Source organism: Malaclemys terrapin, chromosome 5 (genome assembly GCF_027887155.1).
Source record: "Malaclemys terrapin pileata isolate rMalTer1 chromosome 5, rMalTer1.hap1, whole genome shotgun sequence".
Taxonomy (NCBI): domain Eukaryota; kingdom Metazoa; phylum Chordata; order Testudines; family Emydidae; genus Malaclemys; species Malaclemys terrapin.
In genome coordinates, this window is record NC_071509.1 from 126,349,163 (window position 1) to 126,375,646 (window position 26,484).

At 41.7% G+C, this 26,484-nt stretch overlaps 1 protein-coding gene across 9 annotated transcripts in view; it reads right to left on the bottom strand.

The window, feature by feature from the left end:
- Positions 1-9,104: 9,104 nt before the first annotated feature.
- Positions 9,105-26,484, bottom strand: part of STPG2 (sperm tail PG-rich repeat containing 2) — a 703,121-nt gene continuing 685,741 nt past the window's right edge. For 3 of the 9 annotated variants that reach the window (XR_008445055.1, XR_008445061.1, XR_008445062.1), the window contains 2 exons: positions 15,663-15,747; positions 9,976-11,445 (listed from right to left, as the gene is read on the bottom strand). Coding sequence is in view for 1 of the 9 variants with exons in the window: in XM_054029557.1 (XP_053885532.1) it covers positions 9,362-9,461 (100 nt within the window). In the remaining 8 variants the exon portion in view is untranslated. Of the gene's footprint in view, positions 9,462-9,975; positions 11,446-15,662; positions 15,748-25,694; positions 26,211-26,484 lie in introns of those variants that run through there. The other 6 variants (XR_008445058.1, XR_008445056.1, XR_008445059.1 and 3 more) reach the window with 6 other exon arrangements.

The following is a 26,484-nucleotide window of genomic DNA, read 5'->3' on the forward strand; positions in this document are numbered from 1 at the left end:
AGAGAGCATGGAGTAGATGTATCAGTGGGTCATGCACAGATGTCTATGATGATAAATTTCAAGCCAGTGTTTTGATAGACTACAGCTGGAGGCTGTGGGTGGCAATCATGCTAAATTTGGAGGCAGTGGGGTTACACCAGTGTCACAGAGAAACTAGAGTTAGTGATGCTCTTTCAAGAGTCAATGAGATTAAATTTGTAGGCAACCGACTGATTCAGGTGTCTGTGATGGCAAGGCTGGCGGCAGTGGGAGGTTCAGTGGGGGACATATGGAGAAAGGCTGGAAGTAGTGGAGTTAATGGCTATAAATTTGTCAGCAGTGAGCCTCACAAGGGGTTAGTTAGGGCAAGTAGCAAGGCAGTGGACTTATGCAGACTTAAATGAGGATCAATTTGGAGACAATCAGGATCAATGAGAGTGAATTTAGAACTATTAGTGGTCACATGTGGTCCCAGGGAGCAAGCCTGAAGGCAAGGGTGGGGGCACTTAGGGGGTTAGTGAGTATAAATTTGGAGGCAATGAGGCTCACTGGTGGTTGAAGGGGGGCAAGTGTTAGGGCAGTGGGATCATGTAGGGGCCAATGATGAAAAATTTGGAGGCCGTTTATGTCACAGCAGGGTCAATGAAGGCAAGTCTGGAGTGGGGCATCTCACAAGGGTCAATGCTTATAAATTTGAAGGTGGTTGGGCTCATGCAGAGAGTCAATGAGTGTGAGTTGGGAGGTAGTGGGGTCATAGAGAGCAAGGCGATGGGGTCAGAGAGAGCAGGCTGGAGCCAGTGGTTGTGAGTCTGGACAGAGGCTATGCAGGTATCACTAGCACTGTGCTCTAAACACTTGCTCTAGCCAGCCCACAAGAAGTATGCCTCCCTTTTGACAGGAGAAACAGGCTGCTGTGGGTTTTTTTGTGGCTTCTGGCACAACATAGGCTGTTTGGGGCCAGTGTCTCATCATGGCACTCCCTTTTCATGCAAGAAATAGTAGGATTAATGCCTACATTCTTGAGGTGCTGGGGCAATGGCTCTCCCCTTCTCTCTGGGGGTGGGAGGGTGGTTTGCCCATCTCCTTCTCTTTTGGTTTAGCCCTTTGCCAAAAGCCACAGGGCAAGGCCAATCTACATGGAGCTACCGACCAGCACAGAGACTCACACCTGCAATGCTGGTGTTATTAATGCTCCACGCTTACCAGCTGAGATAGGCTGCCTGTGTCAAAGGCCCTTCCCACAGCCATTTCAGGTACGAGGAACAGGCTGCAGTGGGATGACATCAGAGTTGTTTTTTGTCAGGTGGGTTAGATCAAATGGTAAAGTGCTCCTTTTGCATATGAGCAGTAATGGGATTGATGCCTGCATTCTCCAGCTTGCTTTGCTGTGGCAGGGGGAGCCACACCTTGCTTGTCGCTTTGTTTAAGATCCTAGAGCCATCTCTTTGTATCAGTGGCCTGAGACAGGTTAACTGAAGATGAGGAATTAGCTCAAGCTGTGGTGTGTTCTCCAGGCACTAGGGTGAGGCGGACTCTTGCCAGGTCCATGTGAGGTAGCCAGCCTGCCTCCTTCCCTATTTTTGGTCTCCTTGCTCAGAGCACAAAAGGGCAAAACCCACCCTCCTAAGGCCTGTGCCCACCATAGGGCTCAAACCCTAAGAGCACCCCACTCTGACTACCTGAGCTAGCAAACCCACAAGAAGAATGCCTCCCGCTGCCACTTCTGAAAGGAGTAATCGGCTCCTTCCGGGTCCTTTCAGCCTCTGGCATGACATGGGTGAGTCAGGGACCTATTCAGGGCAGGGGAGTAGCTTAAATGGTAGCGTGGTTGCTTAGCATCCAGTCAGTGATAGCACTGGGGACCAGGTGGTGACCCATCTGGGCTGTACTAACCATGAGGAGAGGCTGAGACAGAAGGGATCATTTTACATTTTTTCAACTTTGTAAGGGAAACCCCCAACATTGTAGCAGGAACATAAATAATATAGAACATTACCAAAGACTTACTAGTTGTTGTTATAATAATAAATTATAGATTACAAACTCCTTAACCTTGTGAGCTTGTACACACTGTGCAGTTAGCACCGGTGCTTTATTAAGAAGAACAAAAGCGTTTCCTTAACAATATACTGTGTCACTTCAGAGAAGAATCAGCTTTTCCACTCCTTGGCTGTAAGTCCAGCTCCACTCTTGCTGTCCTGTTATTTGCTTCTCTTCACCTTGAAGTGCTAGTGCTCCTTAGATTCGAGGTTCCTGTGGCTGCATCTCTTTTCACTGATTTATCCACAAGTGGGGTTTCTACTCCTACTGGAGTAGAAACCCCACTTGTGGATAAATCAGTGAAAAGAGGCACCTTTGAACTGCGTTCTGTCAACAGAGGTTCCAACAGTCATTCTGTCTGTTCATATATTTCAGGTCCTTTGTGGGTGGGCTTCTCATTTACCATTTTCAGAATCTGTTTTCACTAACAGATTTTTGATCAATTCCCTTTTTCACCAACTATATTTCCTTCTGGTTCCCCCCCCCCCCCTTGATTCTCTCTTTCTCTGGTAAGTCTGCAGATTTTATTTCCCTCTACTTCCCTTCTCTCACAGTGCCTGCTCCCATATCCAAGTGTGAGCGAATGCATCCCTGTATTCACACCCTACATGCTATTGTAGTAATCTCTGTACAAAATATGCCTTGTGAGGTATCATTTGAAAACTAATAACTTCTGGGTCACTAATATCATGGTGAAATGTGTACAGTAACACTATATGTAAAGGTATGAACAGAAGCTGAAATCATGACTGAAATGTCATGGGGTGGGGGGTAATCTGTTCCTCAAAGACAAAGGACAAGTTGATGCCTCTAGCTAGGTGTCATCAAAGTGAATTGGCAATCACCGGCCAAGTGGCCATTCTTTGTCAGTGAAGGGGGCAGGAACAGATGGATCTGCATTTTAGCAAACAACAACAGGGAACCTCTTTCACCACATGACTCCATATCTCCATCTTCACAGCCGGAAGGAACTTGATCTAGGAATAACCCTTGGGGAAAATGCGTTTCAAAGGGTGACTGGGCTATAAAAGTGAGGGGCAAAAGCACCCCAGGTAGACTTTCTTTCTCTCTCATTCTTTCATCTAAGATGACAAAGGAATCAGCCCTTTGACTTTGCAGGGCATCATGACCTGAGAACCTGTTCAGGCCAGTTGCTGGGAACATGTGGTAAAGGGTTTTACTTTGAATCAAGTGCAGCTTCTTAAGCCTTAGTTATTGGAAAGTGTTTTATCTTTCTTGCTCTTGTAACCATTTCTGACTTTAATGCTTTATACTTAAAATTTCTCTTTGCTACTTTACTTGGCGTTACCATACAAAATACAAGTTTATTTAACTACAAACTGTTGTATATTGCCCCCCATGTTGGGGCAACAGACCTCTAATATCTGAACTGTCCAGGAGCGTGGAGCTGGACACATGTTTTGGGGGGAAATTTGGGACTGGGAGCGTGTTGACAGTACCCTCAGCTAATAACCAAGGTTGATTGAAGTCAGAGTGTGTCTGGGGTTTGCAGACAGGCTGCTGGCGTCAGAGTTGCTGGACTAGGACTGCAGTTATACCCAGACACTCAGGATGTGTCTTCAATGCTGGCTGGCTGTTTGTGAGCAGCCCAGGTTGAGAGCTACCGCAACAAAGCACTGTGAGGCACCCAAGGTTTCAGGGCAAGTGGTGACACAGCCCCTTACTGGTCTGGATTGCACCCCACGATGTGACATCTCTATAATTTGGTTAGGTGGTGGAGCCCCAGGACAGCACCAGGCAGCACTTCCCATAAGACTGGAGATAGGTCTGCCTGAGTGGACTCTGGGACTATGCTATCCACTAACACCAAACACGTTGAGAGTTAGCAGATGGGGAAGGAGAAGTGACATGGTAAAAAGACATTTGTCTACTGGAAGTTCACACTCATGGGTAGGGAACCGAGTTAACAGACTATTGTCAAAGCTACCATCAGGGAAAGTGTTTTATTTTTCATTCACATAGATAGCTCTATCCCTGGTGTGTTTTTCCAAGTTAATGCTGTCTTCCCTTTTCCTTGTTTCACACATAGACTCAGTGCTTGCAAGTTGGGAAATATTGTCTACAGGGGCACCCAGGGAAGGTATATAGTGATCCCTGAAATTCTGTGTGGGGCCCAAGCCGGAAGTGTGCTAATTTTAAAAAGAACCCTGCCTGCTTGAACCTGACCCATGTTGCTGCAAACAGATGAGTAATAATAGTAATCCAGATCCTAGTCAGTGCTTTTTCAACACTGACTTATTTAGTGGCAATCGAAAAAGATTCCTGAAAGCACAGTCCATTGGGCAGAATGAAGAACAATGTCTCCAATGAATATGGTATAATCAATGATTTCTATTTTCTGAGCAAGACTACATTCAGTTGTGTTGTAGGCAGAATTCCCTCTGGTTGAATAAGTTGCTGAAGTGGAAAATTTTATTTAGCTGCATTTAGCTAGGAGTCTCATGAGCCTCTATAGAGTGATTAGAGTGGCACAAAATTCCTCCTTCTCTATGAGTCAAATTCTGGCTGCCCTCCTGGGGGAATATTGGAGGCAGAGCAGGCCTGTAGCAGCCAAGTGGAGGTTACCTGACCCTTTTTGCCTACACAGACCAAATGCAGGCAGAATGGGTCAAGTGTGGTTGTGGGAGTTTTCCCAGCACTGAGCCCTACCCTTGCTTCAAAACTAAACCACAAGCATTCCTCTCACTGAGAACCAGAAACTGCTGTTTCTCCTGATTTACACTGGTGTAACCCAATAGTCACTTCAGTTTAATGTCCACAAGATCACAATAATGTCCTGAGTTGTTAGAAATGGCAGGTGTGTAAATCTGGGGCCTGGCCTCAACCCTTACCAGACTATGTGTGGAGCAAAACTGGTTACATTAGCTGGACTCCCCCACCCAGGATCACTATAGCATCTTGCACGTACTTGCTGAGAATGAAAGAGCTTCCCTGTGTTGTCCTCCTTGAGCACAGCAGAATAGATACAGCTTTATGTCTGACAGATCTGTCCAAGGAGTGAGAGTTTAAAAGCTTGTATGTGGTCTTTGTAAGAATGGAGACACTGGCTATATTTGTATATCATGCAGTAGGAGAAAGTGTTGTGGATACAGGAATGGGAAGTTGTGACCCTAAAAACCACTCAATGCCACCAGTCAAAGGGTTCACTGCTGTGTAACAGCAACTCTTAACAGGTCTGACAACCACACTACACTTAGAACATTCCTTTCATGGTATTTATCCATAAATGATGTCATGTGAAATCTCCAATAAAAGCTTTTGTCATAAGGATCCTCATACAGATGATATTTAAGAAACTGTATATCTACTGAAAATATATTTTAAAAGTCTGTCTCCAAACAAGGAGAAAGTTTCAGACAGGATGTAAAATGTATTCCTCTCTGTCAAATGTAAATTAATTATTGTAAAGCAGTGTAACCCAACATAGTGGTCTTTTGCATATAAAGTCAACAGGAAAGGAGCGCACAGGCAAAACAAGCAACAGGAGTGCTACTATCTCTGAGGATAGACAAAGAACTTTGGGGATACAGGTAGAAGGCATGGAGACTTCCTTTATCCCGCAGCTGAGGAAGTAAACGGAGAGCATGTTTACATTCATGAAAACAGGGTCTCAACGAGGCTTGGGTGAAAGGCTGCGAAAGACATTTGGGGTGAGGATGGCTTGAGATAGGTTAGTGGGCTAAGTTAAGGTTAATCTTTAGAAAAACATGTTATGATTTTGTTTTATATAAAACCTTTGTTTCCATTATCCTTGATCGCTATCTATTAAATCTTAACCTTTGATAATAAACTTAGATTTACAATGAGGTGAGGTTATAGAGGAGCTGACCGGGAGTTGAATCAACAAATTGATTTGTATACTGGTGAATTGGGGACAGCTGCCCTCGTAATTCTGTAAGTGTTCCATGGATAAGGGACTGAATACTGTAAGGGAACACTTCAAAAGGGCTTAGGGACTGGAGTATACCGATGAAGGAAAAACCAGGGCTGACATAAGCCCAGAGGAGAATGCTTGAGTGAGTGAAGGGCTGGAGGTGGCAGGGAGCTGACTCCCAGCTACCACAAGAGAGACTCCCTCTTGCTAGAGGCTGTGTGTAACAAGGAGACTCTCATGCCAGGGCACTATGAGAACCATGAGAGAAGTACAAAAGCCACAGCTGTGAGTAAACACGCACCCTAGGCTGATGAAAGGACTAAAGAAGTGGTCAGAGAGTCAGCAGAGAATAACAGTTGTGATTAAGGAGTGAGACCTTGGATATTCTGCACTTTTGTCCTGCTTTGTACAAGGGTGTTCCTGGTGTCTCTTTCAGGTTACTCTTTTGTTTGGGTTGCAGTAAACAAGGCTGCTGTCCCTTTGTGCTAATGGACCTGTACATGTTCTGCCAAACAGCCTATTCACAGAAATGTTTGGTGGTATTTTCTCAAACAATGCTAACTGAATGTAGGACTTTCTTATCTCTGGATATATAGCCAGTTACTGTCAGAGAGAGTTATACTACCTAGGGCCTCATGCTAGCTTTATGGTGCTGCTTCTTTTGGGGCTAGATTGAGCCCAACTGAGACATAGGAGTTAGCAAGAAACCTTCTCCTCCTCCCGTCCTGACCTTCTGCACAGCAGCTGGACTCACAATGGCAATCCTTGTGCTCCACTGAAAGCAGGTACTGTTCCCTGTTGACCTGCCTGGGGACAAGACAAATGAGCGGGACCCAAGGAGTAATCTGCTTGAGTAATGAAGATTGCAGCTTGCAGGGTTAAAGGACAATCACCACCTGCATAAGAAAGTGGAAAAGTTTCTACTGTGCTATATTTACCATGATTTCTATAACATTTTGATTAAAACTGGACATGCAAGGCCAATTCAAAATGTTGAATTATCTATCAGTCTTATCCATGGTATTTATATGGCCCCTATTACTCTACTGTCCTAAGAAAAAGGGTAAAATGAAGGAGATAATGGGAAGAATCCCTAATGAGTGATACAGGACACAAGTCTTTCACAATCTCAGTGTATTTATCATCATGATATCCCATGAGGTAGGCAGGTGACAGTGGTATATCCTCTCTTGCAGATATGGACCTAATGCATAGACAGACTAACTGAGTTCCCCTAAGTTATCTTAAAATAAATAATGTGACTATATCCTAAAAAATGACAATGTAAATATGGCACTTTGGGTTCTTTATTTGCTGTCTCTCAATGATTTCCAGACTAAACTTGCTCAGTTTGCCACCCCAACGAACTCGCCTGAGATCTGCAACTCAAACTAGGGTTTTTTTGGTGGGGGGCAGAGGCGGTTTGGTTTGTGCAACACCACCAGTAGTAAAGATAGGTACATAGGTAACTATTCTGATAGTCTTTCTAGCTGTGTTGGTTTCGCTGGGATAGCATGAGTGCCAAGTAGGAAAGCACTACATCAGTCAGAAAATATGCATATAAGCCTGAAATCACATAGCACATGTGTGCACATAAAAAAGTACCATGTGAGTTTGAAAAGTGCTCAACATTGACCTAACTCTGCTCCCATTGAAGTAAATGGTAAAGCTCCTTTTGACTTCAAGGGAAGACATGCCAACTCCGAGCATTCGTTTTAAATCCCTCCCATAATCTGTGTATCATTCATAACCTCTTTTTGGACCACAAGTGTGTTTTAAATTCTCCTCTCAAAATTGTTGATCCTTAAATTCTTTGGTGAGATGGGGTGGGGAGTTAAACTAATCTGTCTGGCCCTGGCTGTCTGCTTTATGACACTTTTATCCATTTTTATGTCTTTTGTCTTACTCATCTATTTCATGTTCCTAAGCTGTCCGTAGAGATCTCCTAAATCTACCAGATGCCATGGTCACCAATAGGAGGCAGTCAGATTTACCAACAGGACTCTGTGCAGTTGGTTAAATAAGATATCCCTTAGGTTAGCATGGTAATGCAGGACATATTTCACAGCAACCCCCTTCACTGTTTGCTCTGTGTGGGAAGATTAGCATGCTGTGTTGCACTACAACTCCCAAACTAGTATTTACTGGGGCGAGCCTGAGCCTTTGCTCAAACCCCTTAATAAGGGTCTGTGTGTACCTCCGACTCACAATTACTTCTCTAATGTCTCCTTACACCTTAGACGAAGTATTTTGCTGCAGCCCTTTACAGGACGCAGATTACTTTTCCCTGCCTCCCAATATGGCTCTAAATAAACTTTATCTTCCACTGAGCTATGAATATCATGAGGAGTTGGAGATAAAGTATCTTTTAATTAGAAAAACTCATTGTTCATCTTCTACTGCCAGTGTATAAGTACAGTTTTAACCACTATAAAGAGGCAAGACCAGGAGCAGTGCCAGGGTTTTTGCCACCCTAGGCGGCAGTGCTCCTCTGAGCATTCGGCAGTGGGGGGTCTTTCCGCTCCGTGTCTTCGGGGCACTTCGGCGGTGGGTCCCGGAGCGAGTGAAGGACCCGCCACCGAATTTCCACAGTGGAAGGACCCCCCGCCGCCGAATTTCCGCCGAGGACGGCAAAATGCCGCCCCCCAAATCCTGCCGCCCTAGGGACCACCTAGGGTCGCCTAGTGGAAACGCCGGCCCTGGGCAAGACGGCATGATTTTAAATGTCATTGTAGAAGAATTACGCACCCAACTAAAACACAACCTGAAATGACTGTTGCTTTGGTACTGTAATTTTATTTTCTTCATAATGAATTTCCATGCTATCTGCTGCTGCAAACTATTCCTGTGGAAAAGGGCTTCTGAGCAACGTGTGGTTAGCTGTGGAACATTATCCAAAAAGGCTAGAAGGGATCATAAGAATGAGGCCAGGTTAGAGTTTCCTTTTAAAAGAGGGGCGGGAGCACAAAATTCACCTGTTTTCTGGTTTGCGAGGTTAGAGCAAATCTTTTTATTGTTTGTCAGCAAAAAGTGGGAAATTGATACTACAAAATAGCTTTGTCACTGAATAATCTCTATGGTTTTGTAGCTAAATTATTGGTACTCACCAGTTTCGTGACTGATTTGAAATAACTCGGTTTCATGGCCTCTGGAGCTGCAAGTGAAACTAGGGCATTGCAAGACCACATGTACCAAAACTACCTAAAAGGTTGGCTGAAACTCATGCATGTTTCACGGCTCCACAGTACTTTCCACATAATGTCCCCAGTCGCTGCCTCAGCAAGTAACTGCTTTTGCCAGACTACACAATTAAGAAAAGATTGTGTTAAAAACATAGTTTATTTTGTAGGTCTTTCAGAGGATCTCTCTTCTGCCAATATGTAAATAAGATGCTAATCAAGACGCGTGCTGGGAAAACACATTCTGGCACATTGGCATACAACATTTTCAGGCAATACACAGCAGATTTATCATTATGTTAATGTGAGATCCCAGAGGCAGCATTGCCTTTAAGGCATACTTCAGCATGGCAAGCTTTTTCTTTTTTCTAGAAGATAGAATAGAAGATAAATATGTCATTCATGAAAATGCAAAAGCTCCCTGGGTTATGTGGAGCATTCATATTAATACACTAATGTTGAGTTCTCTAGCATGTTTTTTTTTTCATTTGCACATTTCAAAGCAGTGTAGAAAGCATTATTATTCCATTTTACGGAGGGCATAATTGAGGCAGAGAGAGGTTAAGTCCAACATTTTAAAGTACCCTCTAAGTTTGATTGCCCAACTGGAGACACATAGGACCTGATTGACAGTGGTACTCAGCACCCACAATTCCAATTGATTTCAATTCAATTTATGGGTGCCACTATGTCTGAAAATAGGACTTTAATGTCTCAAGTTGGACACTTGAGGGACCCAAAATCAGTGAGAACATTTGCCTGCGTAGCTTGCCCAAGCTCACACAGCAAGTCAAGTGCAAGAGTTAAGAAAGGATTGAGGTTCATTTAATCAATTCAGACAAGCATCTGAAAGCACAAATGCTGCTCCAAAGTTATACAAACCTCTTTAACATAGAGATGGAGGTGCAAATCTCTCAAGAACAGGTTTCATGGCAAGAATCCCAGTACTCCTTATGCTATGAGATAAGCACAAGAATGTTTTTTCACATTTTCCTTAGTGATGGACCCAATACATATTCCCACATCTGTACAAGATCTCAGCAAATAATTGGATTTTCAGTTTGGGGAACAATTCAGAGACCAAAAAATGTCTAAACTCTAAAACTAAATAATAAATAAAATAAAATAATAAGAATAAGAATTGAATTGACCAAAATGTTTTGAATTGACTCAAAACATTTTTTTTTCATTTAAATTCAGCCATTTTGGGTGTTTTTTCTCCCTTTTTTGTGTTTTTTCTTTGAAAATGGTCAAATTTGAAATCAAAAAGTTGAAATGGAACATTTTGACATTCTCTAAACAGTGTTTTGAAATGAAGAAATCAAAATGAAATGTTTTAAAACATTTGAAATGAAATGTTTCCATAATTTTGCATTTATTTTTCCTCAAGAGAAACTAATAATTGAACTTGACAAATAGTTATTGGCCCTGAATATTGAATTTTTGAAGGAAAAAATAATCTGTCAAAGTGTTGTCCAGCTCTGATCTGTACATATTGCAAACTTTCAGGTGTTCAAATTATGCATCTGACTGCAATTCTTGAGGTTCGAGCACATCTCTAATTATGTTTGTATGTTTGCTTCTGATCCTTACCAAAACCAGGATACACAGAGCTATACTGTACATGAAAATAGACAATATGAAAATTAACTGAACTCTTTGTAAAAGCCTAGATGGTTCAGATCAAGTATCAGATAAAAGTTTGGGCTATATGTTATTTTAGCTAAACCATTTTGTACACCTTTATTATTAAGACCCCATTTACTATTGCTGCTAATTACGCACTGCACTCTTCTTTTGTTGTCTGTTGACAGTGGGCTAAATTTTCAGAAAAATGCTCCTTAATGTCAGGGACAAAACAGGCAATTGTGTGTCCAGCTGGGACCACTTACATGCACTTATTTATTTTATTTTGAACACATACAAAGACAGACAAGATGCCTACCCAAAGGTGCCTGAACGATAATTAAAATCACACTCGGTAAAAACAACAACAAAAATAGCAGCAGCGTACAGATTACTGGGTCCCTATACACCAATCTCTACTCCAAACAAAAACAAAATAGCCGATCATCAGCAACAGATAATTTTACAATAGCACTTCCTGGGCCCCTAGAAGTTCTCAATCCCAAAGAGAGTCCAATATCCCACCAAAAACATTCAGCATCTCAAAACTCTATACCCAGCATACCTCAAACACCTGCTGAAATATATGGGATTTTCACACTGACCTGAAATTCAGAAAACTTGGACTATTTCAGACAATGAAATTCTGAAGTACATATGCCTTCTGTAGGACACCTTGCCAACAGCTTCCTCTCTTTTCAACTTAGAGCTCTAGATCAACGTTCTCTGCCAATAGCAAGAGGCTGGTCAGTGGAAGGTCCCAGGGTACCGAGGGCTTTATAGGTTAAACAACCCCTTAATCTCCATGTGACATTATGATAACATTTTGAAGATTCAAAATGCACTGGGTCAGGTTGGTGATTGCCAAATAAGACTGCCTTCTTTTTCTTTATAGTGAAACATTTGAATCAGTCCTTACGCAAAGCAATTGCTTTTAGCCAGATTCAAAAATAGAAAAATGTGCTAATATTCTTGTAGGTGGGAAAACTTTTATTTTATTTTTTTTATCTATATGTGTCTTAGAGCTTTGATCACCAGGATTAGGTACTTTAGAAAGCTAAACAAACAAACCAAAAAACGGGGTTTGAGGAATGAAATATTCTCTGGGAACTTCAGACTGGATTCCTGTAGCACATAGGGAATCTGCACTAAAGCGAGACTTATTTATGAGACGGCCAGAAAGACTGCAACTGAAATTCACCCCTCCCCCCCACCCCCGTTAAATCCAAACAGAGAGAATGGCAGCGAAGGCCAATCTGGTTAAAGAGGGTAATAAAGAATGATATAAGCAGTGGCAAGCAGGAGGGTTTTTTAAATATATAAATAATCTGTTAAAGAGGACAGGAAGAGCTAAGTAATAGAAAATTAATAAGATATTTGAAGGAGCAGAAAATAAATATAGAATAGCTGATTGGACAGAAAACTGGCCCAGAAGGAGGTAACTGAGTGACTTTGATTAGTTGGGTCTTTAACTATATTGAGGTCACCCTGTCAACTTTGTTGCCCTAAAGCTAGTTTTGTGGCTTCTCTTATTTATATGTACAGTAGTATGGGCACAAGCTGCAGAATTTGGATCTGGATTTGAAATTCTTCAGTCTAGAGCTATTCAGATCCCAGATTTAGGTTTGGGCCTATTTCAGTTTATTAAAGCAAAATAAAGAAAATGGGGGGACAAATGTGAATATCGTGGTGTATAAAACACACCAAATCACTTTGCTGAGACCCACAATCCTCCTCATTCACTTATTTGTAAACTTTGGAGTGAGTGAAATGTTATTCATAAGAATGTTCACAGGAAGCAAACGGATCACAAATACCCGCGGAAATAAAAATTTCCCCTAGAAGTGCTCTGGCAGCCATTTTGAAAGGACTGCACCAGAGCTTTGCTGAGGGGATGTTGGGCCTGTAACTTCCTCCTATACTTACTACGCTACTGGATCCTGATGATATTGCTGTACTAGATCTATTGCTTTACCAGCTGGTGCCACACAGGTGGCAATACATAGGTGCCAGTAAGGCCTCCCCCAATCAAGCCCACTCCTCACTACTATTCAAAAACTGATCTGGAGGCATAGTACTTTTTTCTCTTGTATTTTTATTTCTCTCTCTTTCATTTAAAAGTATATGTATTTAAATCTAATATTCATAACTGGCCTGATTTTAATAGACAATGAACACCACAGCTTCCTTTGCCTAATTGTTGAGCTGAAGATCTGATTTTAGGTGCCCCAGTTTGAAAGTATTGAGACAAGGTGGGTGAGGTAATCTCTCTCATTGGACTAACTTCTGTGGGCGACAGAGACCAGCTTTCAAGCTTATATAGAGCTCTTCGGGGCTGCTACAATCACCCTGCAAATATGGGGAAAGGAAAGGCTGCGTGTGCTAGTGAAAGTTTACTATGTAGTGTTCCTTGCTGCATCATACTTTAGATCTTCTTATATTCATTGGTGGGCAATTAAGAGTAAATAATTACAGAAACAAAGGTGTACGTTTTTAAGACTATTATAATTATTATTTGCATTACAGTAGCATCTAGAGGCCCAGCCAAGATGGAGGCCCTATTATGTGAGATGCTTATGTACACATAGTCAGAGACAACTGGAACATCTTACAGCCTAAATAAACCGGACAGACAAGTTGGGGAAGGGAAACTGAGGCAAAGTGAAGTGACTTGCCCAAGGTCACACTGCAGGCTAATGTCAACGCCAGGATTTAGTGCCCTGACTCCAAGTCCGGTGCTGTATTCACTAGATCATGCTATTTCCCATGTAGTTACGCAAGACTAATTTTAGCTGTAATGTTTGGATCTCAGGGCCTCGCAGCAAGAGACTCAATCTCAGGGCACAGGGATTAATTGCTAAGAATGTCAAGTGAGAAATGCTAATGATGGGCTTAAAGGAATTTCAATAATGTCGCAGATCCAGCTGATTACTTGTGATACACTACAGAACTGTGCAAAATACACTTTAATCCCATCACCATTTCTAGCGGCATATAGTCAGAGGGGTTAATTCTTTTCTTATGTCCTCATTTTAACAGCTGTTGAGACCTGAAATAAAACCCCCACTATCTCTTGTCAGTGCTGAGCTGCCAAGATGACACATCAGCAGCATTATGAAAAGTTAGATTCTCTCAAATGGATTTTATCTCTCTGTGAGTGCTGACCTGGTGCCCATTTCCCTTAGAATCTGCTGAAGCTTATGAAGATTTTTAAATATTACTGCTGCTGCTTTACGTATGTCTGGAAGGTTCTTGAATCTTCAGCAGTTTTGAGTTATTTTAGTCATCCCAACAGCAGTGCAGACATGCCAGTAAAAATGTTGGTACAGAAAAGCACTGTGGATTGAATGGCAAAAGTTAAAGTGATACTATGTACTTCTCGACTGAAGACATTATGAGCTAAAACATTATATACCTAAGCTTTCCAATTTTGTTGGGCATTTTTTAGGAAATATAATGGTCATATTATGCCTCCCCATATTCTGAGCACTTTGGGGCAGTTTTTCACATTGTTTGTGATTTGCATGTCTCCACCACTGTTCTATAATATCCTCTAACCAAAACATTGACCCCCAGGACTCATTGCATAGAGGACTGTCATGCAATTCTGTTACACTGAATCCTGATTTGGACGGGACCACCTCCAACATATACTACCTATACTCTTCTGGCCCTCCAACACCCTACAGCCATCCCATCCTCATATTTACCAAACAAAAAGCACTTTGTGCAGAATAATGCATATGTAATGGAGGGAATTAATAATTATTATTACATGAAAGGCAGGGATAATCCATAACAACATGTATTACAGTAGCAACTAGATGCCTCAGAATAAAAATCAAGGCCCCACCATGTAAAGGCTATATAGGCACATAGCAAGAGACTATCCCTGCCCTGTAGAGCAGTCTATCTAGACAAAAAGGACCAAGGATGGTGGAATGTACCATCAATGTACAGAAAGACTGAACAACTTGCTTGCTATCACGGAGGAAGTCTGAGGCAGAACTGGGAATGGAAGCTAGATCTCCTCCATCTGAGTCGAGTGCCATAACCACAAGATTAACCTTCCTCAAGAGAGAAGCAAGGTGGCAATGTCACAAGTGGTACAGAGACAATCCAGCACTTGGAACTGCACTGCACATATTTATTTCTCATAATCTGCTGTTGACTGATAGCTGTCAAACAAGTTGCTTCCTGCCTTTGTCTAAAGAAACGCAGAGCTATTGAGAGAGCTCACAAATCATTTGACTTGACTGTGAAAGTCCTAACTTACTTAAATGTTGTGATTCTATTATTTTCTTTTGAGAAAATATTTATTCAAAGCCCAATAGCTATAATGCAAAATACAATATTCTTTCTTTAATAGTACAGTTCTTTTTCTTTTTTTTAAAAGACACAATTTGTATTCAGTAGATATTTCTACCATGAATTAGAATGCTACGCTACATTTAGGGCCTTTCTATGTTACCTATTTTCCTAGGCTAGACAAGACCATAGATGTAAAAGTTTAGTTCTATAAGATTAAAGAAATGTTCCCATTTATTATCATTGCAGAATCCCAGAAACAGGAAATTCATCCAAGACAAATTGTGGCAGGAAAGGAATTGCAGAGGGGATGCATAAATGATCTGTGCATAGGACAGGAAGACAGAACCCTCACATTTATAATCATAGCTCTTTCAATGCTTTTTTTTGGTGTTGGGTAAGTCTCAAACACTTTGCCTCAATTTCTCTACTTATAAGAATAACAATACTCACCGCTTTAGAAGGATGGTGAGCATTAAAGACTAATGTCTGCAAGCAGTTTTAAAGTGCTCCGTAGTGCTATGTATTTTCAAGGCAACACATTACCATCAGTCTCAGGGCAATTAATCCTATTGTAGTGAAACAAAATGAACTAATATTCTATTCAACTCTGGGAAAGAAGCACTGAGGCTTACCTCATACACAGCTGCAGCCTGTTCTCAAAGTGAGTTCTTGGTTACAAAATGTTACCACTGTTGATGTTTGTGGGTTTTCTGTCACCTTATGAAAAAGAATTGAAAAGTAGTTGAGAACCCACAACTGTAACCAGAAAGACTGGATGGAAGTGAGGGAGGGGGGCTATTGAAAGCATAAACAAACTTAGGCTTCCGGTGGCTATTAGGTACTCATTACTTAAAGAATAAGAATAAGGCAAACCTTATTGTATTACAGTTGATTGTGTTTGTCAGAATTATTCTGTATTTTATTAATGGGCAACAAGCTTCCTTGTAAATAATCATCCTTACGGGTCTTTTGTTTATTTCTCTGTATTACAAGACAGACAAAGGAGCATACCGGTCCTTCCTTCATCCCTTGTTTTTCATTGGAATTATCAGCTGACTTATGCAAGAACTGAGAGCCCCAGTGAATGCAGTTACTTCTATAGACATTCTTGTGCCATCTTTTTAAAAATATCTGTAGAAATAAGAGGAAGCATTCTTTGCTGAAACATCTGGACCAGTAAGTCATATCTGGGATGTTTATTTCTCAGCCATCCTAATAGAGATCCTTATAATCCACTTGAAAGGTCATGTGTCACTTCTCTCATATTAAATATTATTAATCACTTGCTACTGGGAGCACGCACAAAAAACCTGGCTTTTTTCCTTAACTATACAGTTTCAACAGGAAAGCTATATTTCTTCATTTTCACATTACTGCATTTCTCAAGTTTAACTTATTGCTCTATAATTGCCAAACATAAAAATAGAATGGAAAGGAATTCAGTCCCAGAACATATCACAGAGGAGTCTTAACCAGCATGAGACGTGTGTTTAATCACTACTCTGAATTGTTACAGTTCGTGCAGGAAAACCATGGAAAGATTTGCCTTAAAGTCAAACCACAGATAATGTCGCAATTGCCAGTGCCTGGCTTTCTAGAGGGAAAACATTCCCAGAACTCACAAATAAAACATCCAGTCTGTGACATCATCTTTACAACAGAGACACTTTCCCATCATTGTACAAAAGGATGCAGTAGTTTTTCATTATAAGCACTTAGCCACCTATTTTTTTTTTAAACTCCTCTCTAATAATTTGCTGTGGCCTGAAACTTGAAGTTCAATTATTTATCACAAAGTTTGATGCATATTTTAATATACACAACACATGTCCTGAATAAATAACAGTGTGATCAATCAAAATAGTTCTGAACAGGCACAACTGGGGCTTACTAGTGCCCGAGCTCAGTCCACAGCTGCACACAGTCACTGTTGATTATAGCAGAAGACAGGAACTGCAAAGAAACCATTTGCAGCTACTTAATTCTGGGACAAGTTTTTCCTCATCTCCAATGTAGTTTAGAGCAGCTTGGGGGCAAGTTATCTATTGCCCCAAGGGGCTAATATGCCAGCCTGGGCTCATCACAGAACTGTAGTACCCTGGTCACACCCCTTCCTCGTGGTTATGACTCTCTGCACACTCTTTTTCAATGGGAAGGATTGAAGTAGGAGCCAGCTACACAAGCTATATGCCATCCAGGGACATGCCCCCCAAACCAGGAGAATCCCTGGGTGGCCAATTCTTCTGGTTTTCTACACTACTTGTACCACCAGAGTCCATAGCCAAGGTTCTGACTCACTGTTTGGTTTCTTTAAAGTCATAGATATGGATTAGTCAATACTCTGCACTGGCTCTGCTCTCATATATAATACATGTTTCTAAAACCGCTTAAATGCTCTATTTACTCTAGAGGCTAAAATGACTCTGAAGTAGCCCTTCCCATCTTCCAGCAAATAACGTGCCAGCCTTCATTTTATGTTCAACTCTTAAAAGATTTTTTATCTAAAAGACTCTGTGTACAGTATAGCAAAGGTGCTTTTTTTCCTGTATGTTACATCTATATCAGGTCTGTGATATCTGTTGGCTTCAGGGAGGCTCCCTTATCAGTGAAAGACACTGACTCAAATTCTGTATAAGCTTGTCAGGATTTACCAGCAGTGCTTTGTGCAGAGTTTCTCAAAGACCCGTTAGAGCACATAGGTCAAAGCTCATTCTCCAGGGAAAGCTAGGAAAGCCCTTCTACTTTGCATTGAGAGGGTTTTTTGGTTGGTGTGCCGGGGTATTGTTGTTGTTGTTGTTGTTGGGGTTTTTTATTCTTTGTCAAAGTGATATGCAAATGTAATTTTGGTTGTCATGTCTAGAGCCTGGATGTTGAGTGGTATTGGTGACCTGTGATATATACAGGCGGTCAGGCCTCAAAGTCTGAGTATATGATTTGATTATTAAAAAGTCACCAAGCAATGTTTTGTTGTTATTGTTATTTATGTTATCTTCTCATTAGTGGTGGGTACAGTGTATGGCAGGTATGCAAAGTAGGATGCCCTGGATTTTGTCCTCTACACCAATGCTTCTCAAAGCTGGTCCACCGCTTGTTCAGGGAAAGCCTCTGGTGGTCCGGGCCAGTTTGTTTACCTGTCGCGTCCACAGGTTCGGCCGATCACGGCTCCCACTGGCCGCGGTTCGCCGTCCCAGGCCAATGGGGGCTGCGGGAAGCGGCGTGGGCTGAGGGATGTACTGGCCACTCTTCCTGCAGCCCCCATTGGCCTGGGACAGCGAACCGCAGCCAGTGGGAGCCGCGATCAGCCAAACCTGCGGACGCGGCAGGTAACTAAACTGGGCTGGATCGGACTGAGGTGTAGGCAGTCTTGTCTAGCGGTCACAGCTGGGCTGAGGTTTGCCCAGCAGGGATGGAAGATCAAAGGTAGCACCACATTAGAATCGAAAGGCAGGAACCAGGGTCAGTGTTAGGCTGGAGTTGGAGACTGGAGATTAGAGGCAGTACTGGGTTAGAAAAGAGAGGCAGGAAAAAGGGTCAAAGTCAAGTTGGAGTCAGGGACCAAAGATCAGGCAACAAGCAAAATCTGGCATTGGAGCCAACCAAGATCTCTATAGCTGCCCAGACAACTTCCTGGCCCAACTCCGGGGCTTAAGCAGGGGCAGTTGGCCAATCAGAGGACCAGAGGTATTGTCACTCTGGGTCTAGTGGGCAGTACTTCCTGTGACATCTACTCTCCACAGTGCTCCCTGGCTATGCCTCTAGATGCCCATTGGTGGCCCCGTGGGAATATCAGCTACCCCAGGCTTTGCAAACCTGGACTCTAAGGACCTGGGGAGTAGAATCAAGGCAACCAGCAGTAGTGAGTTTCTTTACCACAGCTCATGCAGTTTGAGTATATAACCTACCTAGGTCAGTTACAATATTGTCTGAGGACCAAATCCTGAAATACTTATTCCCATGGGCCAAAATTTACCTTCATGCTGTCATTAATACTCTTTAATAAACATCTTTCTTACTTGTCATGTGGTTTCAGAGAGGTTGCCCCCTAGAGTAGAAGCTTTATCAAAATACGTGTCAAAGGTTTTCTTTACACTTTATGTTCCCCTGACCAACATGGCTGAATCTGTGGGCTGCCCAAGACCATGGGTGTGTGTTGACCTTGCACACATCCTTTCCAAGGGCATGAGCCACTGCCCATCAATAGTAATGGGAGTGTTCCATTGACTAACAGGCTGCAGATTGGGCCCCCATCAGAGATTGAGCTTGGATGCATTCACTTTGCTGGTGACTAAAGGGGTATAGAGAAAACATGAAATTTCTTCTCACTAGAATATTCATAATGACAGCAAGGAGGTGGTGTTGCATGCAATTTGGAGGATATCTGCCTAGCTTTCTGCTAAGGTAAAATCATCATTCTCATTCTCTACTGAGGCGGAACATTGCTGTAGTTGGACCAGAATGCTGTGAAGATGGGTGCGAAACCATTTACTCCTCCAAATCTCTATAAAGCCTATGATCTAATGATACATTAGCATTTAATAACCTTGTTGATGATCCACTGTAATACATGAAAAGTGTGTGTGTGCGCGCGCGCGCCAATCCAATGCAATACACACAACATTTTCGGCTCTGGCATGGAGTCAGGGAATACAATTGTACATGTGGGGGTGTATTTAACATAGCAGAAAACTTTCCAAACAAAGCAGCACTGTGGTTTGTGGCTAATGATCTCAGATTGTGACAATATATATTTAAAGAAGGCTAACCAAATTCTCCAGTGATTTATAGCCAATGGAATTCTTGCTTTCAGTGGGACTACGTGGGTTAGTTACTGGATAATTTTGTCTATTTTTTTTTTAACAGTTCACATCTTTTTTTAGGATAACCAAGGGTATTTATGATAAAAAGGTCCCCAAAGTGATTTAGCAACAGTGGATTTATTTTATAGTGAGCTAACATTTGTAAACTTCATTATGATCATGTGATTCTGCTAGCCCCTGTTAAGTGCTAGCCCTAATCCAAACTCATGTCCATTTGCAAAACTGTGAAAAGAAACTTTTCCTGTCCATTTCTGACGTGGTTTGTTTACACTCTCAGACTGTACTGTACAGTGTAAAAGAAAAATATTGATGCAAAAGCACAGTAATGTCTGTTGTGCTAGTTTGAATATAAACAGAGAAATTTCAATTGAAGGATGACTATTTTAAAATGGAGACTGTGAAACGGTTTTGGTTCAAACTGTGACCCACTTTAAAATAGATAATATACTGGGGAATGCATCCTGGAATCCAACGACCAAACTCCTACTTATATGAAAATCATCACTTATGTACTAAGGGCCTGATTTTTTGACCCTTGCTCTTCTCTTGTACTCTCAATTTTATGAATGCCCAAGCTTACACAAACGCCTGGGCAGATAGATTATATAGATTTCATGACCTTGAGCAGGGAGGTGTTATTACTGGAAAAGCAAGTATGGAGGCTGGTCTGCAGGCAGAGATGCTTCTGCACAAGCAGAGCCTAGATTGATGCCTCACTGAAAATCAGACACTGAGTATTAGTGGCTTTTTGCATGAGTGCAAAGCAGCAGGGCTGCTAGTATTTTGCTCTTTCGTTTCATGTCAGAATAGATGTGATTATGGGTGGAGTTTCCAGATATGTACATCTATCAAACATGGCCAATGTTTACCCAGACCTTTCCATACCTGAGATTCTCCTTATCCTTTTTTATATCTTTCATAAGCCTCCGTCTGAACATCAAATTTAGAAAGGATTTCTTAACGTTGTGTAATCAGACAGAATACAGATTACATCAACAATGCTTGAATCCGTGGGGTCCTAATAAATTGTTTAGTTTATTATGTATTACTAAGAAATTGCTGACAATTAGACAGTTTACCTCTAATTCTTATATCCTAACTGTGATCGCTAAAAACGCAAAATATTTCTAGACCTCATCAACATATGCTGTAATAATTTGTAGTAGAGGTTGCAACGTATTGTATCACACACAGCATATTCTGAAAAAAATAAAGATTACTGACACATCTGTTAGAAATTTTTAAAAGAAACCACATCAGTGGATCAGCGTAATCTATGTACTGATTTCTGAAGGGTGTTGCTTTAAAGGTAATACGTTTTCTTGATGTCTCTGAGAAGGGCTTATCTTCTGTACCTGCCTATGTTGAATGGTGAAAGACTAAGGCAACTGGGAAATGAAAATAGAACTTTAATATCCTCAACAAAGGTAAAGTGTTTTATTGTAGAAACATGGTGAACTATAAGTAGACTTAATATCTTGACTATAAAACTTAAAGGAAAATCTCTTCCAGTACCTAGTAAGGTATAAGTTCTCTAGATGTGACATAAAATACACTGGCCCCTCTGAGAGAAGAGGAATATTGTGCAGCACGTCCTGTCACGTTTTTGTCCACTCCTTTTGGAGTGGGCACTGTGAAAGTTTAGAATCAAGACCTTGGAATCCATTGTGAATCCCAGTAAGTAAAATATAGGTAAAGGTATTTGTAACTGGGTGGCTTGCCCCATGGGTGGCTAAGCCAATCCTGATTACAGGATCAGCCATCCTCCTGCGAGGAATCACCTGATTCCACTACAAAAGGAGCAGGAAGTTGCAATGAAGAGGGTAAGATCAGGAAACTGCAGCTGTAGAAACACTGCAGGGTGTAAGAAGGCTCTTGCAGGGCCCTGAGTCACTGGGGGAAAAGCTCAAGAAGCAGGGGAGAGTGAGGAGAGCTCTCCAGGCAGGGAGGCTTGGGAGAGACCCTGTCCAAGCAGGGGAGAGACCGCAAAGGCCCAGCTGGAAAGGTCTGTGGAGAAAGACAAACTCGAGGCTGGAGGTGCTGGAAAGCAGAACAACAGTTACTCAGGGAGGCAGGACTATGCCCAGCTGAAACTGGGGTGAAGCCTGTGTGAGTTTGTGTTCTATTTTTGAAAGACTCTTGGATTATCAGGAGCGAGAACTGAACTGGGGTTGGGGTCTAGAGGGTCAATATGCACCTGAGGACTCAATGAATTGGACCCCAATAGGAGGCTCTTTGAACTACCTTTGAACTGGGTGAGTTCTTTAAGTGCCTTGCAGACGGGGAAACAGAGGTAGGGAACTGCAGAATGACCTGTGGCCATGAGAGGCGCTTGCAAGGTGTCTGCCCACGTTATAGCTTTAATATAGATTTTTCTAGATTTACTAGAAAGCTGACCACCCTTTCCGGGTGGAGTGTGAACACAATAACCTACTTTAGGAGCTCTTCTGGTTATGCTGAAATCAAGGCAGTTAAATAAATTATCATTTTCACTGCCAGATTTTTAGGACATGAGGAATGGATCTCATAACTGAGGTGAAAAACCTTGGAGCCACGTACAGGCTTAATCCTCAACCCCTCCTACTGTACAGTATTGCTTTCCAGAAAGTCTCCTGTAGTTCGTATATCTTCTTAGGAATCTCCCATAGCATAGCCGTGTATCCAACCTACCAGAGGCTTTGCTCAGATCTAGTTTTTGCTGGAAAATCCCCATTGTAAACCATGGCTTTGAGCCTTTCCCTTCAAAACAGCTGGGCAGCCATAAAGAGGTTTAAGGGCTTTAGATTTAAAACTGGACAGTATATCCCAGTGGACTTGGGAATTTAATATATACAGCTTAACCGTCCCTTGGAGTTTTCTGTTGGCGCTCACTCTTAGGCCTGAAATGCTGGACTTTGTCTTATCTTCTTCTCTAAGGCTAACAAGGTATCTAGGTTTATTTCTGAAAGGGCATCCTTTGTAGGGGGATTGACTTGGAAATATCATTTTAGCCCTTCTGATACCCACTGTAGGACTGATAAGCCTTTCCCAGATTTGAGCACAAAGCTGAAGCCTCCCTGCAGTTGCTAGTGACTGGATTGGCAACAGGAAAGGGAGAACCTCTCCTAGAAACTGCAGAGGGCCTGCCCCAGTGGGGCTGTGAAGGTTTGATTTTCATAGGAATTTTTGCATGGATTATAGATAATCTGTTTCTGTTAGATATTTTAAAAATTATTTCTTTGAAGTGTGATATGCATCTGATCATTAACGTATCATTATAATGTAAAATGTCTGACTTTGGAAAGTATTGGTATATCTGTGTAATTATATTGTGTCCTTAACTGATCAAAGGACTATATATGCTCATTTTTAATCAAGCAATTGATTAAATCTAGTAAAACCAAACATCTCCCACTCTTCAAACAGAAATAGGCAAACTCCTAGGGGAACAGCAGACTGTCACAAAGCAAGGGTGAAGGAGGGAAGAATGGTAAGTATTCAAGAATTTTAGCAACTTTTGTCCATATAACCATTGTGTGAGTAAAGGGATTGGCTATTTTCATGAAGGTAAAATTAGACTGTGAAAGAAAAGAGATTTATCCAGGTAGAATAACTAGGATTTGTGATTATTCCACAGAGATCAAAATATTATTTCTAATTGCCAGCCCTAGGAAAACAACTTGGGAGCTGAAAGTGAATCTGGGTTCTTTTCTTCTCATTGCTTCAGCAGCAGTTATAAAGATTCTGCAGGCCAAATTCTGTCCTCGGGTTTACCCTATGCAATTCCATTGTCTTCCGTTTATACTCTACTCTGTTCAGTGGAATTGCACACATGTAACCCAGGAAAGAATTGAGCCCTGAAATTTGAATTTAGTTAACAATTCTGTGGATGACACATGAGAAGAAATAGAATTCATCTCCCTCTCCCATTACTGCTCATTCTAAGGACTAGCATGAACAAAATACCTATTTGTTATCAGGGACTATGACTCTGAATAAAGGGAGTGGTTCTCTTGAATAAGATGATGTCTGTTTTTATAGTAGAACTGACTTTAAGGATATAGCTCCACTGCACACTCATGTAGAGTACGTAAACTGTGTGTCCCACCCCCAGCAAGGGTATAAATAGCAGTGTAGGTGGCAAGGCATTGCTTAAGTCAGTAGAGCACAGATATGCCAGAACCTTAGGGTTTGTACCCTACACAGCTCTCTGTGCATACAACCAGTCCCTCCTCAGTTTACGCTGCTATTTTTAGCAGTGTAGGGTCATGCTGCCACAGCCTTTCCAATGAAAATGAAAGAGTCTGGCATTGGGGAAAGACTCTGGCAGTGGGGAGGCAGTGGCTGCAGCAACACAAGAGGAAGAGGGGGAGGAGAGGAACAAGGGGACAAACTGCTGCAGTCTCAACTGTAGGTTGTATAGCCCAGTTCTCTCCCTGCTGATGCCTGAAGAGTCAATAGTGGGAAGAAACCTGGATCCCGGTACCTTCAACGACCCTTCAATAGCACCCATGTAAAACTCACTCCACACAGCATCCTCACTTGCTTATGCACACTCTCACTGACTAGGGGAGACTGCTCACCTGGCCATCCACCCCATAGCCAGAGACCACATGATGACCTGACTACTACTAATTTGCCAGAAAAGGCTGCAGGACAACTACTTTCTGCTGCTGCTGCTGCAGGAAAGGAAGCCCACTAAAGGAGCTTCCATGAGATGTTAAGGATGGGGAAAGAATATGTGAAGGGTACTAGGCTGTGGGTGTGGGTGGAAGGACTAATGGATTCAGAGGGGGCACTGAAACAATGGAAAGATTGTTTTAGGGGAAGAGTATAGAACTGTTGGCTTTGAGGGGGATATAGTATGGAATTGCTTAATTTGGAGAGAGGAGGACAGAGCGAGAGTTTGACTGAGGCAAAAGAATTTTGAGAGAGACCTTTGTTAAAAGGTTGGCAGAACATCATTACATCTTACTCTCTTTATATATAAGCATTCAAAAAGATCTATCAGTTTTGATACATTACATTATTAATGGATCATACATTACCATTAAAATCTGGGAGGAAAAGAAACCCATTCCTCCCAAAATAAAACGTTCCCAGCTAATGAAAAGTGTGACAGAGTCGTTACCGCAGTAGGGGTCCAATTATATTTGTGGATAAAGATGGATTTTTATTAGCCAACAGCCAACTGCTATCTCTGCAAGGCAATCCACAAGCAATACCACTCATGGGGGGCTATTTTAGAGCCACTGACCAAGGTGGAAATGTTTGGTTTACTGTTTTTTGTGTGAATGATCCCAGACATTTTGGTGCCTGTGTAAGTACAGGGCTAGCCAAGGCAGCCAATGCAAGTCATAAAATATTTTAACTAGAGGACTTCCATTTCAGCTGTGACTCTCTCCTGACTTAAAGGTGGCTGATTCTGAAGCATTGTACTTAAGGGTGTTTATGATTCGGGAGATATTTTCAGCCCATACAGTAGCTGCTGCTTTTATCTCTTCAGCTTTGATCTCCTCTATATCCTCAAATATAATTAAACCTGTCACAGCTTCTGCAGTCAATTTTTTTTCTCCTCTCACAGTCTCTGAAACAAAACATTCACGCACAAATTGGGAACATTAAACAAAAGAATTTCCAAGGTGCATTAAAATCAATTTTGGGCCACTTCAGCTCCATCTCAGACAAGGCCCCATGGCAAACATGCTATCCTACCTCCTTCTGAAGCTTTAACTTGTTGATTTAGTCTTTTTAGCATAATATATGTCATTTAAATGTCTCTCTATTTCGGCCATTGAAGAAGTTAGAACTGATTGTGAATGTTAACTTATTTCCCCAACTTCCACAGAGATAAAGGAATTTGACACTCTTGGTGTCAAATTACACATACTCCATGTTGTATCCACCTTGGATTAAAGCTGTGTGAAAATTTCACATACGGAATCTTTCCGGGATTTGGGATTCATTACTAACCCAGATTTTGCTGTGCATTTTCACAAAGTTTTGATAAGTTCTGAGGTGACCTGGGCTGAGTTTTGGGTGAAGTTAAGCCTATTTATAGTTTGGGGTGGAATATTTATTCAAGTTCAATAAGGAGATACTCCTACTCTAGTTCTATGGTCATGAACCAGAACACAAATCTGGGTGTTATGACATGGACACATCGCTACTATTGTGTGTGAGTAGTTGTGCACATGTGCTCGGAAGAACACCTGTTTTAAAACAAAAAAGGTATTTTGATAGAATGCATAAAAGACCTGAATTTAAGTCCAGCCTCAGAATTTTTGCACCTCACACAAGGAGGTGGTCTCAACTTTGTATCTTCTATCAAAATGTTTGAGGGATGAGTCAAGTAACTGGAAAGTTAAAATCACTGGATACACCCTAGTTTGGAAAGAGAGAGTGGGTAGATGGGAGGCAGGATGGAACACTATATAACGTATACAATTACCTAGTTTAGAATAACTGACAATTCAGAATGACAAAACTTGGAATACTTATGGATCACTGTACTAACTGATAAATCACACAATGAGGTACCCCTCTGATACTTGGCACAATGGGGTACTGTTAGGACTCTGCTAAATACCACCAATTCAGATAAGGGAATAGGATCAGAACCTCTCTAAACATCTGAGTAGAAATGAGCAGTTAGGAA